The 19,152-nt window shown below is 40.1% G+C and overlaps 2 protein-coding genes across 2 annotated transcripts in view; one reads left to right on the plus strand and one right to left on the minus strand.

Moving 5' to 3' along the window:
* The window catches only part of LOC127442167 (oocyte zinc finger protein XlCOF6-like), a 57,142-nt gene extending 46,601 nt beyond the window's left edge, over positions 1–10,541 (minus strand). The window contains exons 1-2 of the mRNA XM_051700010.1: positions 10,451–10,541; positions 8,976–9,147 (exon numbers count right to left, since the gene is read on the minus strand). Of these exons, the coding sequence (XP_051555970.1) occupies positions 8,976–9,060 (85 nt within the window). The 5' untranslated portion in view covers positions 9,061–9,147; positions 10,451–10,541. The remainder of the gene's footprint in view (positions 1–8,975; positions 9,148–10,450) is intronic.
* LOC127442946 (gastrula zinc finger protein XlCGF7.1-like) overlaps positions 1–19,152 on the plus strand; it is an 898,889-nt gene that overhangs the window by 495,255 nt on the left and 384,482 nt on the right. The window lies entirely within an intron of this gene.

A 19,152-nucleotide genomic window follows, 5' to 3' on the forward strand; every position in this document is an offset into this window, starting at 1 on the left:
ATTTGGAAGCGCTCTTTATTAACTGTAAGCCTTTCTACTCACCACAGTAGTTTTCCTCATTTATTCTGATGAGTGTGTATATCGCGCCAAACGTGTGTTTGAATGCAGCGCTGCAACAGCTGGCAGATCAAATCACAGACACGGAGCCCGGACTCAGATATTATTATTCTTGGGGATTTTAACAAAGCAAATCTCACACGTGAACTGCCCAAATACAAACAGCACATTACTTGCCCTACCAGAGACAGGAACATACTGGATCATTGCTACACAACAATAAAGGATGCATGTCGCTCTGTCCCTAGAGCAGCTTTGGGACTCTCTGATCACTGTCTGGTTCATCTTCTTCCAACCTACAGGCAGAAATTAAAATCAACCAAGCCAGTAGTAAGGGCTGTAAAGAAATGGACCAATGAAGCAGATTGGGAACTACAAGCCTGCTTCGATTGCACGGATTGGAGTGTTTTTGAGGCTGCAGCCACAGATCTGGACGAGCTCACAGATACTGTTGCATCATATATCAGTTTCTATGAGGATGTGTGCATTCCTACTAGGACTTATTTAAAGTTCAACAATGACAAAATGTGGTTTACAGCAGAGCTCAGGCAGCTTCGTCAGGCCAAAGAGGATGCTTACAGGAGTGGGGATAAAGTCTTGTACAATCAGGCCAGGAACACACTGAACAAGGAAATCTGAGTGGCTAAAAGAAGATACTCTGAGAAGCTGAAAAACAAGTTTTCACCTAACGACCCTGCATCAGTGTGGAGTGGCATGAAACAACTAAAAAATTGCAGGACTCCTACCCCCAACCCTGTGGTGGACCAACAACTGGCTGACAACCTGAATGTGTTCTACTGCAGATTTGAAAGGCCCAATCTCACACCCCAACCCCACTCTGACCTTCACTTCACACAAACACCTCCTGCATCCCCCCTCCTCCCCCCTCATGCTACTCAACCTGCACTTAAGATCTGTGAAGATGATGTGAGCCACGTCTTTCGGAAACAAAAGACTAGGAAACCTTCAGGCCCAGATGGCGTCTCACCAGCGTGTCTTCGATCCTGTGCTAACCAGCTGGCCCCCATCTTCACACAGATCTTCAATAGATCACTGGAGCAGTGTGAAGTCCAGTGTGAGGAGTGGTGGTGGCGAAGTGGACTAAAGCACTGAACTGGTAAGCAGAAGGTTGTTGGTTCACTTCCCACAGCCACCACCAGTGTCCTTGAGCAAGGCACTTAACTCAAGTTTTCTCCAGGGGGATTGTCCCTGTAATAAGGGCACTGTAAGTCACTTTGGATAAAAGTGTCTGCCAAATGCATAAATAAATAAAAAAAATTAAAATTAAAAAAAGTCCCATGCTGCTTAAAACACTCAATCATTATCCCTGTCCCAAAGAAACCAAAAATCACAGGACTTAATGACTACAGACCTGTCGCCCTGATGTCTGTGGTCATGAAATCATTTGAGAGTCTGGTGTAGTCCCACCTGAAGAACATCACTGGACACTTTCTAGATCCCCTTCAATTTGCTTATCGAGCAAACAGGTCTGTGGATGATGCAGTCAACATGGGACTGCATCATATCCTGCAACATCTGGACAGACCAAAGCATATGCAAGGATCCTTTTTGTGGACTTCAGTTCGGCTTTCAACACCATCATCCCAGCTACACTCCAGAATAGATTACACCAACTCTCTGTTCCCATGTCTATCTGTCAGTGGATTACCAGCTTTCTGACAGACAGGCAGCAGTTTGTGAGACAGGGGAAATTCACTTCCAGCACCTGTACAATCAGCACTGGTGCCCCCCAGGGATGTGTGCTCTCCCCACTACTCTTCTCCCTCTACACCAATGACTGCATCGCCAAGGACCCCTCTGTCAAGGTCCTGAAGTTTGCAGATGACACCACTGTCATCGGCCTCATCCGAGATGACGATGAGTCTGCATACAAAAGGGAGGTTGAACAGCTGGCTTTCTGGTGCAGTCAAAACAACCTTGAGCTGAAAACGCTCAAAACGGTGGAGATGATTGTGGACTTCAGGAGGAACACCCCAACACTGACCCCCCCTCACCATTCTAAACAGCACTGTGGCAGCAGTGGAGTCATTCAGGTTCCTGGGCACTACCATCTCACAGGACCTGAAGTGGGAAACACACACTGACTCTATTGCGAAAAAGGCCCAGCATCGGTTGTACTTCCTTCACCAGCTGAGGAAGTTCAACCTGCCACAGGCACTTCTGATACAGTTCTACTAGGTGGTCATTGAGTCTGTCCTCTGCACTTCAGTAACTGTCTGGTTTGGTTCAGCTACGAAATCAGACATCAGAAGACTACAAAGGACAATTCGGACTGCTGACAGGATTACTGGTTGCCCCCTGCCCCCCCCCCCCCCTTCAAGAACTATACACTTCCAGAGTGAGGACAAAGGCTGGAAAAATCACTCTGGACCCCACTCACCCTGCCCACTACCTTTTTGAACTGTTGCCTTCTGGCCGATGCTTCAGAGCTCTGAGCACCAGAACCATCAGGCACAGGAACAGTTTTTTCCCTCAGGCTATCCATCTCTTCAACAGTTATATTGCCCCATTGAGCAATAACTATGTGCAATACACAGTTTAGTCTTTTTTTATATTTATCCAACCTCTTCTGCCATTTCATTCATCTGGGAAAAAAAAAAAAAAACATTTGCACTGTGCATAACAGATTTGTATTTGCACTGTACATAACAGATAAAAGATCTGTATTAGATTGCACTACGTATGTTTATGTATGTGTCTGTGTGTGTATGCACGTATGTGTATAACTATTTTTTATTATTATCTATGTCTTGCTGCTGTTTTTGTATTGTTGTACACTGGAAGCTCCTGTCACCAAGACAAATTCCTTGTATGTGTAAGCATACTTGGCAGTAAAGCTGATTCTGATTAACTGCCATATATGTTTTTATGATTCAACATGTTATAATACACAGTTGTTCTTTGACTCTATTACAGATAAAGCTGTTTCTTATATATATATATATATATATATATATATATATATATATATATATATATATATATATATAAATTATGACTTATGTATGTTTTTTTGTAGGTCAATATGCTTAATACATATTTCCACAAGTTCCTTGCAATAGGGGATTCATACCGCAGTATTACCTTCAGCTACCGTGTTGGGCACAGCACTGTAGCTGGTATTGTGGCAGAGGTGGCAAAGGTCATTTTGGACTCCCTGGTGGAGGACTACATACTGTTCCCAAAGACTGGCGGGACATTGCAGCAGAGTTCCACCATCACTGGAATTTTCCAAACTGTCTAGGGTCAATTGATGGGAAGCATGTACTGATCCAGGCTCTCAACAACTCTGGATCACTATTCTACAACTACAAGGGGACATTCTCTATTGTCCTCTTAGCAGTTGTAGATGCCAAATACTGCTTCCACAACATAGAGGTTGGCAGTTATGGGAAGACCAGTGATGGTGGGACTCTGGCTACTAGTCCCTTTGGTAACGCTCTTCGCAGTGGAACCCTCTGCCTACACGCTGCTGCCAGAAGCAGAGCAACTGGAGCTCCAGCCTCATGTCTTCGTGGCAGATGAAGCCTTCCCTCTCCGCGGAGACCTGATGAGACCCTTCCCAGGTACCGCCCTTCCCAGTAGACACTGGGTGTTCAACTACAGGCTTTCACGGGCAAGACTGACTGTTGAGAATGCGTTTGGTATACTTGCAGCACAGTGGCGAATGTATCGGCGTGTAATTGGTGTCAGCCCTGCCAATGCGGAAGCCTGTGTGAAGGCCACCTGTGTTCTACACAACTTTCTGCAGAGGACAACAAGGACTGGGCGGGACCCACTAACCCCTGCTGCTGACGGAGAAGCCTCTGCACTGCAGAACATCAGAAGAGTAGGGAGCAACAATGCAGCATGGGAAGCAATGCGTGTGAGGGAGACCCTTGTTGACTACTTCTGTGCTGAGGGTGCAGTTCCCTGGCAGCCACAGGTGTGACAGGCATGAAAGATTCTTCTCATTACCAAACCAAAGGCTCTTTTAAGAGCCACCCACATTATAATAAAAGAGCAATGTTTCCATGTGTCATTTCTTGAAACAATGATATCCTGGCTGCAGTATTAGATATTAAACACATCTCCCCCAAATACATAACAGCAATATGAATAAGTATGAATAATAAAGCATAACACCTATAGTGACTGCAGTATGGTAATCACACTATAAAAGGCTATGAACTATAATATATACTAAATAGTTTCATCTATCAAATCAATACTGGACCCCACTGACTTTCACTGCATGGACAAAAACACTTAAACATTCCTCAAAATATAATTTGTGTTATGCAGAAGAACTATTCTCTTAACAATAATCACAAATAGAAACAGATTGAAAAGACTGAAACAAATGTATTTATTTTTCAAAACAATTACAGTTATTGTGTTTTTTTATAACTTAAACAACAAAAAACACTAACATTATGAACCTTGCCTGCAGGGTACAGCTGACAGGACCACGAGGGTAAATAAGCTTACGAACACCCCTCAAGGCCTTGTCAGCTGTACCCCGCTCTTTTCCTGTTCCTGACTGCACTGCGCCTCAAGAATTATTCGGTGTATTTAAAAATTCAACCTTCTTGAATTAAGATTTTTGATTTGTGGCAACAGGCTCTGGAGGAAAAGTTAATCTGGGTTTTCAGATGCTGGTGGAGGATGAGATGGTGCTGCCTCTGCCCTACTTAAGGCTGAAATTAGATGTTTCTCAAAAAAAGTAAAATAAGTTAATAAATAGCTAAATAAACATCAGTACTGTTTAGTATCAGTTAAATGCTGACAATTAAAATAAAGAATAAATAAAAATGGGGGCCTGGGTAGCTCAGTGGTAAAAGATGCTGGCTACCACCCCTGGAGATCACTAGTTCGCTAGTTCGAAACCCAGGGCGTGCTGAGTGACTCCAGCCAGGTCTCCTAAGCAACCAAATTGGCCGGTTGCTAGGGAGGGTAGAGTCACATGGGGTAACCTCCTCGTGGTCGCTATAATGTGATTCGCTCTCAGTGGGGCGTGTGGTGAGTTGAGCGCAGATGCCGCGGTGGGTGGCATGAAGCCTCCACACGTGCTATGTCTCCGTGGCAATGCGCTTAACAAGCCACGTGATAAGATGCGCGGGTTGATGGTCTCAGACGCGGAGGCAACTGGGATTCATCCTCCGCCACCCGGAATGAGGCAAATCACTATGCGTGAAAAAAAAAAAAAAAGAATAAATAAAAATAATATAAATAGCTAAATAAACATCAGTACTGTTTAGTATCAGTCAAATGCTGACTATATTAATACTGCCGAGTCAAGAGATAAACAGTGGCAGCAGTGTTACACCGTATTCTGCTATACAAGTTCAGGGGAAACTTTCAACGGTGGAAAACCAGACTTTTAAATATTACATTTTATAAATGACTGGAATTGTTCGGTTGAAGGGGGTACCAAACTGTGAATCCTGAACAAAACAGTTTGGTGAATACATGTTTACACATTAGCTTCCACTCAGCTGACAACAATGAAAGTAGCTATGTGATTAGCTAGTTAGCTATAAGCTCGTTTTCACAGAGAGTAAAAGAAGGACATTGTTTATTTTACTTTCCAGCATTGTGTCTCACCAACTAGGTAACAACATAGCGTGAAATCAGCACTCAACAGACACAATCCACCACTGCATCATTGTCTGCTGAGCTGCAAAAAGATGCTCTGATGTTTACCTTTCAATCTGCTACATTACTGACTGCACTGACAAACTATAGCTGGCTAACAGCAAACAGACATGAGTGACATGGTTGTCAGGGACAGGGTTAACATTATATTAGTTATATTGAAAAGGGAAAATTATGGGGTCATTGTTTATTAACTTTCCAGTATGTATTTCATAAACTAGTTAGCAACTTATGGACACACAGCTCAACTCCGCCCTGTCTGCAGAGCCACCGTCAGCTCAGAGTCAGCTCTGTAAACAATGGAGTCGGAGCGCGCTCTGCTGGAAAAACTACGCTATGACACCAATTCTAAAGCATTGTTTTCTGCATTTTATGTTCTGAAAAAGTTTTCATATCAGCACATATCGGTAAAATATATGCTGATACCGATATATCCGTCAGGCACTAATACATGCATAAGTATACAGTACATTGTATACATTGTGTATGTGTGTATGGAGAGTCTAAACAGCACTGTTTCTTTACAATTAATATTAATAGAATTAATATTATTATTAAAATATCAGTACGGTTATTAATATGGTACGTTTATTCACTATATCTGATCATTTATATGGTTTCGTTTGCTGTCATACATGTAACACATTTTGAAAACAAATTATATAATAGTTAATTTTACAGGCTATTTGATTATTTAAACCTACTTGGAATCCCCGTGACCGCAGATACACCTTTCCACGCATCATTTTTCTTAAAGGAATAGTTCACCCAAAAATGAAAATTTGCTGATTATTTACTCACCCTCAGGCCATCCAAGATGTATCTGAGTTTCTTTCTTCATCAAAACAGAATTTAAGACTTTCAGGATTGCCAGCTAGATTATTGCATTTCAGGCCTCCTCCTTTAAACAATGCAAGTGATTGTCCTCTATTTTTTGACGGTCCAAAGTGCATATTTAGGGTGCATCAAAATAATCCACAGGCCTCCAGGTGGAGGATCGGTATAACGTAAGCTCCTTGGTAAGGTCACGCGTCACGTGGAGGAGGAGTCAAGTTGTGCGTCATTGTTTACAATAGAAACTTGTGCCGTTCACAAACCAAAACAGTCCAAAACAATTTAAAAACAATAAAAACATTTTTTTTTTAAATCATTTCCAAATAATAACACAAACAAAACAATGTAAACAATGACGCGCTTCCACACTACTCCTCCACGTAAAACGTGACCTTACCAACGAGTTTACGTCATCCCTCTCATGAGCACACGTCACAGAGATGTACGGAAGCGAACATTTGTAGTTAAAAAGTATAGAAGTATTGTTTTGTTTCTCAAAATAATCAATTGTTTGGGTTCAGAAGAACTTTATTTGTCGACTGGAGTCGTGTGGATTATTTTGATGCACCCTAAATATGCATTTTGGACCATCAAAAAATGGAGGGCATTCACTTGCATTGTTTAGAGGAGGAGGCCTGAAATGAAATCCTTAAAATCTTAAATTCTGTTTTGATGAAGAAAGAAACTCAGATACATCTTGGATGGCCTGAGGGTGAGTAAATTATCAGCAAATTTTCATTTTTGGATGAACTATTCCTTTAAATATGTCCCTGTACGTGGGCAGAGACATATCATATAACACTGGTAAATTGCTAACAGCAAGGATTAGCCTTTCCTCCATCTTTCCGTCACTGCAGGAGCTGAGAGAGAGAAGGATCACGTGAGCTCTACCATCTTCTCTCGTATTGGCTGCTCCCGAAAGTTGCTCTTCATTTGCATAAAGTTAAACACTTCTCAACTTTGTCGCGTCACTGGACACGCCCACATCCGGTCACCAACGGTCGCCATCGCTCGTGTCGCCAGATGTCGCCAGCTCTCATTGAAAATGAATGAGATGAGGTCGTTTTGTTGCTGTGTGTCGCTGGCAGCGTGAATGCAGCTTAATTTTCAATCACAGCCTACGTGCGTCTTGTCATGCACTCTACCAGTCTTTCACATTGCTGTTGGGTAATTTTATGCCACTCCTGGCGCAAAAATTCAAGCAGCTCGGCTTAGTTTGATGGCTTGTGGCCATCCATCTTCTTCTTGATCACATTCCAGAGGTTTTCCTTGGGGTTCAGGTCTGGAGATTGGGCTGGCCATGACAGGGTTTTGATCCAGTGGTCCTCCATCCACACCTTGATTGACCTGGCTGTGTGGCATGGAGCATTGTCCTGCTGGAAAAAACAATCCTCAGAGTTGGGGAAGTTTTCTTCCAGGATAACCATGTATGTGGTTTGATTCATGCATCCTTCACAAAGACGAATCTGCCCGATTCCAGCCTTGCTGAAGCACCCCCAGATCATCACCGATCCTCCACCTGGTCGTCTAATGGTTAGATGGAGACCTGGAGAGGCCTTCAAGCCACAGTGTCTCACACCCACTGTGAAATTTGGTGGAGGATCTGTGAATCAGGCAGATTGGTCTTTGTGAAGGATGCATGAATCAAGCCACGTACAAGGTTATCCTGGAAGAAAACTTGCTTCCTTCTGCTCTGACAATGTTCCCCAACTCTGAGGATTGGTTTTTCCAAAGGACAATGCTCCATGCCACACAGCCAGGTCAACCAAGGTCTTGATGTAGGACCACCGGATCCACAAAGCCGAGCTGCTTGAATTTTAGGAGTGGCATCTTCGCATTATTCGAGGTCTGAAAACACTGCATCTTTTTTGTTATTTTAACCAGTTGTCATTTTCTGCAAATAAATGCTCTAAATGACAATATTTGTTATTTGGAATTTGGGAGAAATGTTGTCAGTACTTTATAGATTAAAACAAAACTTTTCATTTTACTCAAACACATACCTATAAATAGTAAATCCAGAGAAACTGATCATTTTTCCAGAGCTGTATATATATATATATTCTATGTGAAGATGCCCCCTTTCTGGTTTGCTTAATATCTTTTTCAGACATGTCATGTCTAAAGTCAGGCCAGTAAAAACAAAAAAATTACAAGCCAAGTGTCCATAGAGGGTTGAGGATACATCTTTCTGTTTTGGGGTAATAATCTGCATGTCTTTTCTTGAGCAACATTTAGGCATAACTCCCCAGTTTCACAATTATTCAGAATTTAGCCTAAAATCATTGAAGAGTCAAATGAACATTCAACTATAATTTAACTGTCTATGATTTTCTAACTACACCTGCCAGATCTAGCAATCTGTCTGAAACTTTAACTTAATGTTCTTCAACAGTCACTATGAAGAATCAACAATGGGCACCAACCTCTTTGTTCCTCTGTATCTTCAAGTTTTATTATCCGTGGATCTGGATAACTCAAGTCTTCGTTCTCCTCTTTAATAGACATCATTTTTGTAATAGTATGCCTGTAGGCTTCAGTTGTTAAACTTGGAGTTGTTCCTCTTTATATGCACCTTTTCTCTTCACCTGTAGGATACTGGGAACATTTCCAGCATTTATAAGTGAATTGCAGTTGGATGGGCTTCACTGAAGGTGTGAATTGTGTTTGCTGAGTGGGTGTGAACTGGTGATGTTGTCTGCTTATTTGTTAAATGTTCTACTTATTTGCATCTTTGTTGCCCATAAGCAACAAATACCCATTTATCTTCTTAAAACAATTCTCTCAATAACAATTTTTACTTATAACTTGTTATTCACATAAACAGTGTTGGTTGATTTAAATTGAAATAGTTCTTTATATACTACCAGCCAAAACTTTTGAAACACTTGACTGAAATGTTTCTCATGATCTTAAAAATCTTCTGATCTGAAGGCGTATGCTTAAATGTTTGAAATTAGTTTTATAATTATAAAATATAATTGTGCCACCATATTAATTTATTTCATTATAAAACTAAAATTAAATTAAAAAAAAAAAAAGTTTTTGAAATGGTTGACTTGGACCAAATAATAAAGAAAAGCAGCCAATAAGTGCCCAACATAGATGGGAACTCCTTCAATACTGTTTAAAAAGCATCCCAGGGTGATACCTCAAGAAGTTGGTTGAGAAAATGTCAAGAGTACATGTCTGCAAATTCTAGGCAAAGGGTGACTACTTTGAAGATGCTAAAATATAACACAGTTTTGATATATTTTGAATTTTGTTTAGTCACAACATAATTCCCATAGTTCCATTTATGTTATTCCATAGTTTTGATGACTTTACTATTATTCTAAAATGTGAAGAAAAAAAATTATAATAAAGAATGAGTAAGTGTTTCAAGATTTTGACCGGTATTGTACATTCAGATTTTATTATAGTAATCAACAGTGGTGAAAGAGGCTTTTCAGCTTCTCTATTAACAGTGATAATCCTGTTATTTCTGTCAAACTACTGATCAGTGTTAGGCAAACGACTACAAATGCAGCTAGCTAAGCTACAAACTACTCGACAGAAAGTTACATGTTTCATGCACATAAACCTGGTATCCACTGGTTTCAGATAAGTATAACAAAATTCGAGAGAGAAATTGGTGTATCAAACTTATAGATTACAATTATATATTCTTTTTAAAGAAAGAACATTAAATATACAAATCAACATCACAAACTAAAAGATGAAGGATAGACCTAACAATATTTAGAAACATATTGTCCTAAGTAATATCAAATTTGAATATCTTACTACTCGTAGTGCAGTTAAAAAATAATTACATGTAATAACAAAACTAAATAACTTACAGAGCATTCTTTGCCTAGCGCTTACAAAAGAAAATGTCTTTGGACAGAAGAATACTTACAAATATGAGCTCTCTTTTGCTGTTTCTGCTCAACTAACTCCTGAATCCTTCAGACCTTTCTTCTTCTTCTTCTTCTTCTTCTTCTTCTTCTTCCTCTTTCTATTGCTGTTATGCGGCGTTTAGCAAACCCATTGGTGCATTACCGCCACCTATCTCCCATTTGGACCATCGACACTCTATTTACAGATAAAACACCTACACCACCCTATCTACCTTCACACCTAATTTCCTAAAAAAAAAAAAAAAAATCCTTTCACCTTATATTCAATTAACTATCCCAGAACTTTCCAGTTATTTCATCTCTATAGATCTTTTATTACTTCCTGTTTGTGGATTAAAAAAATCCTTTAATGTAAACTGTTCTCCCTTTCTGCTTTACTCTTCTAGTACACTCTTTTTTTCCACTCTATATTTCCTACACTGAATAATTATATGCTCCACTGACTCACTGACTCCACACACTTCACAAAATCCTGTTGGATGTTTGACTATTAAGTATAATGTGCTGTTTAGCCCTTTATGAAACAACCTTAGTCTTGTTATTATATTCTCTTCTCTCCTTCTCCCTCCTGATAACCTACCCTTTCCTACTGCTGGTTGAATTGCATACAAATGTCTGCCTTTTATTCCATTATCCCATTGCTGTTGCCATATGTTATTAATATTCTTTTTGATTATTGATTTTTTCTCTGATTAGGCACTTGGATATACACTGTTTCCCTCTCTAATACCTTCTTAGCCAATTGTTTACACATTGAGCTCTGACTTCACTTACCCACTTTACTGCCATCATTACAGCAATCATTTCTCCAGTAAACACCGATAAATAATCTGATATCCTACTTATCCTAGACACTTTCAACTTTGGAATTGTGTATGCAACCCCTACGCGACCATTTTTTGGAACTTTTGAAGCAACCCCACATACTCCCTAACCTTACGATTCACTATGTCCATCATTTTGTAATATTTCAAATAGAGTTAGATCAATATTGGGCTGTGGCATGACCCATAACAGTACTGGCAGCAAAGTTAATATTGATGCATATCTATACTCCTCTAATCCTGTATCTTTAACTAATTCTCCAACAACCCAACCAATACTGGTGCATTTACTTTTCCCATGTGTCCAACTAGGACTTACTACCTTTTTTGCAGGGTGATTTTCACTCTGGCCTCCTAAGTTTGCCCAATACGACCCCATTAACTGCTGTCATTTTTCTCTCTCTCTCCCCTTTTCTCCATAATTTGGAATGCCCAATTCCCAATGTGCTTTTTTAAGTCCTCATGGTGGCGTAGTGACTCGCCTCAATCCAGGTGGCGGAGGGCGAATCTCAGTTGCCTCTACGTCCGAGAACGTCAATCCGCACATCTTATCACGTGGCTTGTTGAGCGCGTTACCGCGGAGACGTAGCGCATGTGGATGCACACGCTATTCTCCGCGGCATCCACACACACCACACCACACCACACACCCCACAGAGAGTGAGAACCACACATTATAGTCACCACGAGGAGGTTACCCCATGTGACTCTACCCTTCCTAGCAACCGGGCCAATTTGGTTGCTTAGGAGACCTGGCTGGAGTCACTCAGCACACCCTGGAATCAAACTCAAGACTCCAGGGGTGGTAGTCAGCATCTTTACTCGCTGAGCTACCCAGGCCTAATATCCACAGGTAAGTGTGGATATTCCTGGTCCAAGCTCTGGTCATTTCAATTATTGACTATTGCAATATGCCTCTGTAAAAGTACCAGCTGCTCTAAGACTACACTAACACTTAAAAAGAAATGTGTGAATGAGGAGTTTAACAGTGTTAGGAGTAGCATGTTAAAAGTAATGCATGTAACATAATCAGAATACTTTTTCAAGTAATGAGTAAAGTAACACAATATTTTTTATTTTAGTCCATTATATCTATTTTTAAAATAAGTCACGCATTGCTTTTGTACACCTCTCCTTTTCCCGTATTGCGAGAAATCAGGAGTAAAAAGTGTGCAAACTTTGTGGAAGGAAATGTTGTTGTATGTGTGGGTAGTGCATGATGGGTATTGCAGTTCTAGAGAGTGTGAGGCATGCATACCAGCAATGCATAGATAATGAAGTTGTAGTATGTGTGCATGATGAGTACTGTAGTTCTAAAACATTTTCTGAAAAATGTAACATTCTGGTAAGTGAGAAACTTTGTTTCCCATGATTGATTCATGTATGCTGCATTTAAAATCAACTTTAGAGCACCTTCAATTGCAGGCAAGGGCAAATTTATCCTGAAGTTTTTTTTAATTAGATCTCTGGGACCTAACGCACCTCCACAAGCATTAAATATGCTCAGGGTTGCCAGATAGTAGATGGCTGTTTCTAAGCATATGGGGGTCCTAAGCAAAATCCTACTTGGAGGCCAACCACAATAATATTATTTACAACTTGGACGTTGGGGAGTCCAGCTATATGATCCACATTACACAAATACCTGTTTTCCCCATTCTCCAATATCCCTTAATATAAATACTAAAACTAAAATAAAAACTATATATACTGGAAAAACTAAACTAAAACTAACAAATAACTAACGAACAAAACTAAAACAAAACTAAAACTAACAAAAAATTAACAAACAAAATGAAAACTAAACTAAATTGGAGTGAAAAATTTTAAATGAAATAGAAATAATAACTAAATAAAAAATTCAAAATTATTATAACCTTGGTAATCACTGACACGTGAGCAAAAGCAAGCGAGAGAGGAGTATGTTTTTTATTTGTGTAATTTGTAAAATGTTGAAGTCCCTCACACCTGTATACGAATGTTACTCTGGCTGTAATCATTTATCATAGTCATGCAGCCTGTTTTATTCAGTTGTGTGCTGAATGGGATGGCAAATAATTTGTGGACAAAGCATTGACGAGACCTGCATCATGACCCACTGGGAGCGTAAACGGGTAGGTAATGTTTTGAGATTTAAACAAGTAAACGGGTCTGCTTTGCGTCAAACATTACAAGAAGCTTTTGGAATCTATATTTCCAAATATTTTATTTTACTATTAAAACCGACCCCTGATAATAAATTACTTTTGCACTGAAGTATAGATGGTAAAATAAACAATTAATAATTATACTCTGCCTATATTCATTTTTTCTAACACCTAATATAAAAGTAATATTTGTAGAGAAAAATTTCAGGCAAGTGCAGAATAATCCCATCCGTCACTGACTGTATACACTTTCTACACTGTATACACCAAATATGCATCATGTATTAAAATGAGTGCACTACTATTTCTGGGCTTAAAAAAGATGTAAGAACTATGCAGAACTTTTTATCTTCTATCTTCCATGTTCTACTTAAAGGCTGATGTGGCCCCTGGCCTGTACCAAAATAAATGCACACACCTGCAGTTGATGTAAGCCTGTATAATGGCAAAGCAGATTTCCTTGAATCCCAGCAAACACACAAAATCTCTGCATCAAAACGTGTGTGATTTTGCAACCCAGTATGTCTTAATTTGCAGGTGCAGCATTTTGCTGTCATTTTCTGCGACAGATCATGCACAGAAAAAACAAAGCAATAAATGTATGTACATTTATAAATCTTTTCTTTACGTTGATTTAGTAACATTTAAACATGATTTCATCTTTTAAAAAATTTGTAATTACGATATGTCTCCACTTTATACAGAGCACCCCCACTACTTTCAGAAGCACCCTCAGTGATTTTGATCTGGAACCGGGCCTAGTGTAAACAATTCTGCCTATTGATGAGTTGAATACATTCACTAACAATTGTTTTAGTCAAAAGGTAATCATCTTCATAACCATTTGTACTTATTCAGGTTATGCTATAATTATTAATGTTACAGGTCATTTGTGTATTTGACCTCTGAAGGGTGACTGAGGGTCTGAATATATACAGTGCATTCAGAAAATATTCAGACCCCTTCATTTTTTCACATTTTGTTATGTTGCAGCCTTATATTAAAATTTCGCGGCCGGCCCACTGGGAAAAGTCCAGGTTCTCCCTATGGCCAGTCCGCCCCTGGAGACAGGATTGTGTTGAGGCACAGATCTGGGGAAGGCTACAAAAAATGTTGTCTGCATTGAAGGTTCCCAAGAGCACAGTGGACTCCATCATTCTTAATTGAAGTTTGGAACAATCAGGACTCTTCCTAAAGCTGGCCGCCCAGCCAAACTGAGCAATCGGGGGAGAAGGGTCTTGGTAAGAGAGGTGACCAAGAACCCGATGGTCACTCTGTTTAAGCTCCAGAGATCATGTGTGGAGATAGGAGAAACTTGCAGAAGGACAACCATCACTGCAACAATCCATCGATCTGGGCTTTATGGCAGAGTGGCCAGACGGAAGCCTCAGGACCTCAGACTGGGCCGAAGGTTCATCTTCCAACACGACATTGACCATAAGCACATAGCCAAGACAATGCAAGAGTGGTTTAGGTGCAGTTGTGAATGTCCTTGAGTGGCACAGCTAGAGCCCAGATTTGAACCCAATAGAACATCTCTGGAGAGACCTGAAAATGGCTGTCCACCGATGGTCCCCATCCAACCTGACAGAGCTTGAGAGGATCTGCAGAGAGGAATGGCAGAAAATCCCCAAATCCAGGTGTGCAAAGCTTGTCATATCATACACAGAAAGACTTGATGCTTAGAGGTCTGCAACCCGAAGGGGGCCCGATGGAACCCGAGAACCCGAGGGGTTTCGGGTCGGGTTGGGGTCAGTTTTTCAAGTAGGAATTCAAGTTCGGGTTTGTACAAATGAAAAAATAAACAGGCTTACCAAACTTATTTTGTGCTGTCACTCACAGACACGCAAATGGACGAGTTAGGGGCCGTTCACACCGAATGATTTTTGCGCATGTCTGTTCTGTTTTCCCATTGTTTAAACACATGCTGGATGAATGTCTTTGACATTTGTACCGCGTCTTGCTTTTACTTCAGTGTCTCACGCAGGACCGGCACTGTTTAAACATCGTGTCAAATTAAAAAAAACTTCAGATTTTCAAAAACACATGTTGAGACACCTGCGCTCCGTTTCATTCTTTGTGCTGCATCTAGATTGTTTTTAGCGCAGTTGTCACAAAGATTCAACATTCTAAACAAGTGAATATTAGGCAGGTAGTTTTTATGTTGTCGCTGATCGGTGTATAAGGAAGCTTAATAAAAATCGTATTTACCAAGGGAGTCACGTGACGCCATGCGGGGGTCGGACGTGTGAATGGCGAGCTCTGCGCACTTTGCTAGTTTTTAATACATGATACATAACTGTTCTATGAAGTCAAAATGTCAAAGAATTCAAAATGCTTGGGCTCTGGAGATATTAAAAGACACTTACAGTACGTGCTCAAGCTGACACCCCTGACAGGGTCGTAGACCAGGGACTCGGTTTGGATGGTGCGGCGGGAAAAATTAAACGCCAGCTGTCGAGCATGTCTGTAATGCTGGCGAAGGTCGTGGAGGACTTGGAGGATCTTGCTGTAATACGTCGATCGATTACTGCGATAGAAACTAAATTCACTGAGTGGGTTACAAAAATCTGGGACGTCGAGAAACGGATCGATTATCTGGAGTCATCGGTGAAAGAATTAGCTGCTAATCCGCTAGTGACCAAGGCAGATTTGGAACACATTTGGGAAAAGTTGGAAGATCTTGATAATCGTAATCAGTGGAACAACATCCGAATTGTTTGAAATTCCCAGACGAGCTCTTCCTGTTTCTGCTCAACATAACAGGCCATAAGCTGGAAATCGAGCGTGCTCACAGAGTCCCGGCTCGGAGATCGGCTGAGGGAGACAGGCCCCGATCAATTCTGGCCAAATTTCTAAGATCATCCAATAAAGATCTTGTGTTATGCGAGACGAGGAGTAAAGGAAGGCTTTCTTGGAAGAACCACAGCATTTTCACGTTCCCAGACTTTGCGAAGTTGACAAGAGAGAAACGTGATCGATTCAAGGAATGCAAGAAACTCTTGCATCAGCGGAAGATCGCTTTTGCACTGATGCTTCCGGCCAAACTGAGAATAGATATTAAGGATGGCCATAAAATATTTACATGCCCACAGCAAGCATTGTTTTTCATAGAGACAATGGGGTGAGTAAGCCATTTGGCGTTTCTCACGTTGTCCCCAAGTGAGCTCGACTCACTGAACATACACTTGACTATCTTAGGAAGCTGGGCGCCTTTTTTTTTGTTTGTTTCTTTTTGTGTTGGTTCCGCCTAGCAGCCGGAGATTGTTTTGTGTAGTAACACTCCTTCAAGAAACTCTTGCATCGACGGAGGATCGCTTTTGCACTGATGTTCCTGGCCAAATTGAGAATAGATACTAAGGATGGCCACAGAATATTTACATGCCCACATCAAGCGATGTCTTTAATAAAATAAATGGACTGAGGAAGTCATGGTGCATTTCTCACGTTGCTCCCAAGTGAGCTTGACTCGCTGAACATATGCTTGACTGTCTGAAGAAGCTAGGCGCCTTTGTTTATTTTGTGCTAGTTCCACCTAGCGGCTGTAGTTTGTTTTGTGGTATAACACTTCTTCGGGACAGTTGTGGATGAATCTGCATGTTCCTTGTGTTAATGCCTCCTATTGGCTTGAGTATTTGTTGCAGGACTTTGGAAGGATTAGGTCATCTGCTGCATTGAACTGCCGGCTCACTGAGCATTCGTTTGACTGTCCGAGGAAATTGAATGTTTTTTGTGTGTGTGTGTGTGTGTGTGTGTGCTGGTTCCGCTAGTGGCTGGAGTTTGTTTTGTGGAGGAACACACCTTTGAGACAATTTTGTGAATGAATCAACACATTCTTTGTGTTTATTCTGCCTATTGGCTGGAGTTTGTATTATAGATTTTCTTCTGTTATGTAATTCTGTCTCACAAAATTTGTACAGAAACACCAGACTTGAGCAATCCAATGGCAAAGTTGTCGCGGGGATTCTTGTAGGTGTACATGGACTGTTCAGTTTGGGGGGTTGGTCGGAGGTTGTTTGTTGCACTAATGGGGAATGTGGTCTTCATAATTTTTTTTTTGACACAATCTATTTTTTCTAATATGTCAAATGTTAATATGAGTGGATTGTTTCTCTCCACGTGGAATGTGAATGGGTTCGGGCACCCCATAAAAAGGAAGGATATTTCTTTTCTTAAACGTAAGAAATATAATATAGTGTTTCTTCAAGAAACGCATCTTTCCCCTCAGGAAGCTCAAAAATTTGGGAAGATATGGGGTGGACATATTTTCTTTAGTGCTGGCTCAAGTAAGAGCAGATGAGTCATTACATTGATAAGTAAACATCTACAATTCAAATGTCTCAAACAGATTAAAGATAAATTAGGAAGAGTCATTATTGTTTTAGCAGAAATTCAGGAGCAAAGGTTGATTTTGGCTAATATTTATGCACCTAACGCTGAAGATCAGGGCTTTTTTATAGATCTTGAAGGGATGTTGCAAGCCGTTGGCACCCCTCATGATATAATATTAGGAGGAAACTTTAATCTATTGATGGATTCAGTCCTTGATCACAGTGAAGCAAAATTGTGTTTGCCCCCTAGAGCAACATTGACGCTTCACAGGATGTGTAAAAATCTTGGTCTTGCAGATATTTGGAGACTATACATTTTTTTCATCAGTCCATAAGATTTATTCTAGAATAGATTTTTTTTTTTTTATATCTAAGTTCCTCATTTCATCTGTTGTTGATTGTTCAATTGGAAACATCTTAGTCTCAGATCACACCCTAGTGAGTTTAGAGGTGTTGCCACATATGGAGAAAAGGAAATCATATAGTTGGTGCTTTAATGTATCCCTTTAGCAAAATCCTGATTTTCAACAAATGTTAAAGGCTGAAATTAATGTTTATATGGAGACCAACTGGTCCTCAGTATCCTCTGTGGGTGTGGCTTGGGAGGCACTTAAGGCGGTTCTTAGGGGTCGGATCATACAGTATGCCTCATTCCTCAAAAAATCCAAAGCACGAGAACTCGTGGAGTCTATTTTTAGAATACAAAGACATTTTTGTTCTTGAAATAAACTGATGCTTCTTTTCACCAAGGATGCATTAAATTGATCAAAAATACTGCCAAAATCATTAATTGCAAATTATTATTACGGTTCTTAAGTGGTATTTAATCAATTTTTTCTTTACTTGTGATGGCAAAAATATTATACTGTGTCACCTATTCCTTACAAAAGCATTCTAAAGTGCTAATTTGGTACTCAAGAAAAAGTTCTTATTATTAGAACAATTGAAAATGGTTGCGCTACCATGCGCACCTGAAATCACAATATAATGTTTTTTTTTTTTCCAATTTACTAAGAGTTCTTACAAGTTGCTTTACACTTGCAAGTCAAATTTTGGCTTTAAAAATAAGCAAAAAGAAACACATTTCTCCTGAAATTCTATTTTCTTCTAAAGTCTATTGTTATAGAGAGATGAAGGCTATTCCATGCATTACTGTTTTGAAAAAAGAATCTCTAACCAGGATAGAGAGGGAAGTGGATGGCCAGATGCACAACAAAAAGACAAGTAAATCACAGTCTCTAGTTTGAGAAACAGACTTCTCACAGGTCCTAAACTAACAGCTTCTAAATGCCAAAGACCTGCATTGCTGCAAGAGGATTTTTGGACAAACAGAACATTTTAAGAATACAACATTTATTTAAATAGAAATAGCCATTAGTATCATTCTATATCATCTCTA

This window comes from Myxocyprinus asiaticus, chromosome 6 (genome assembly GCF_019703515.2).
Source record: "Myxocyprinus asiaticus isolate MX2 ecotype Aquarium Trade chromosome 6, UBuf_Myxa_2, whole genome shotgun sequence".
Lineage (NCBI taxonomy): Eukaryota > Metazoa > Chordata > Actinopteri > Cypriniformes > Catostomidae > Myxocyprinus > Myxocyprinus asiaticus.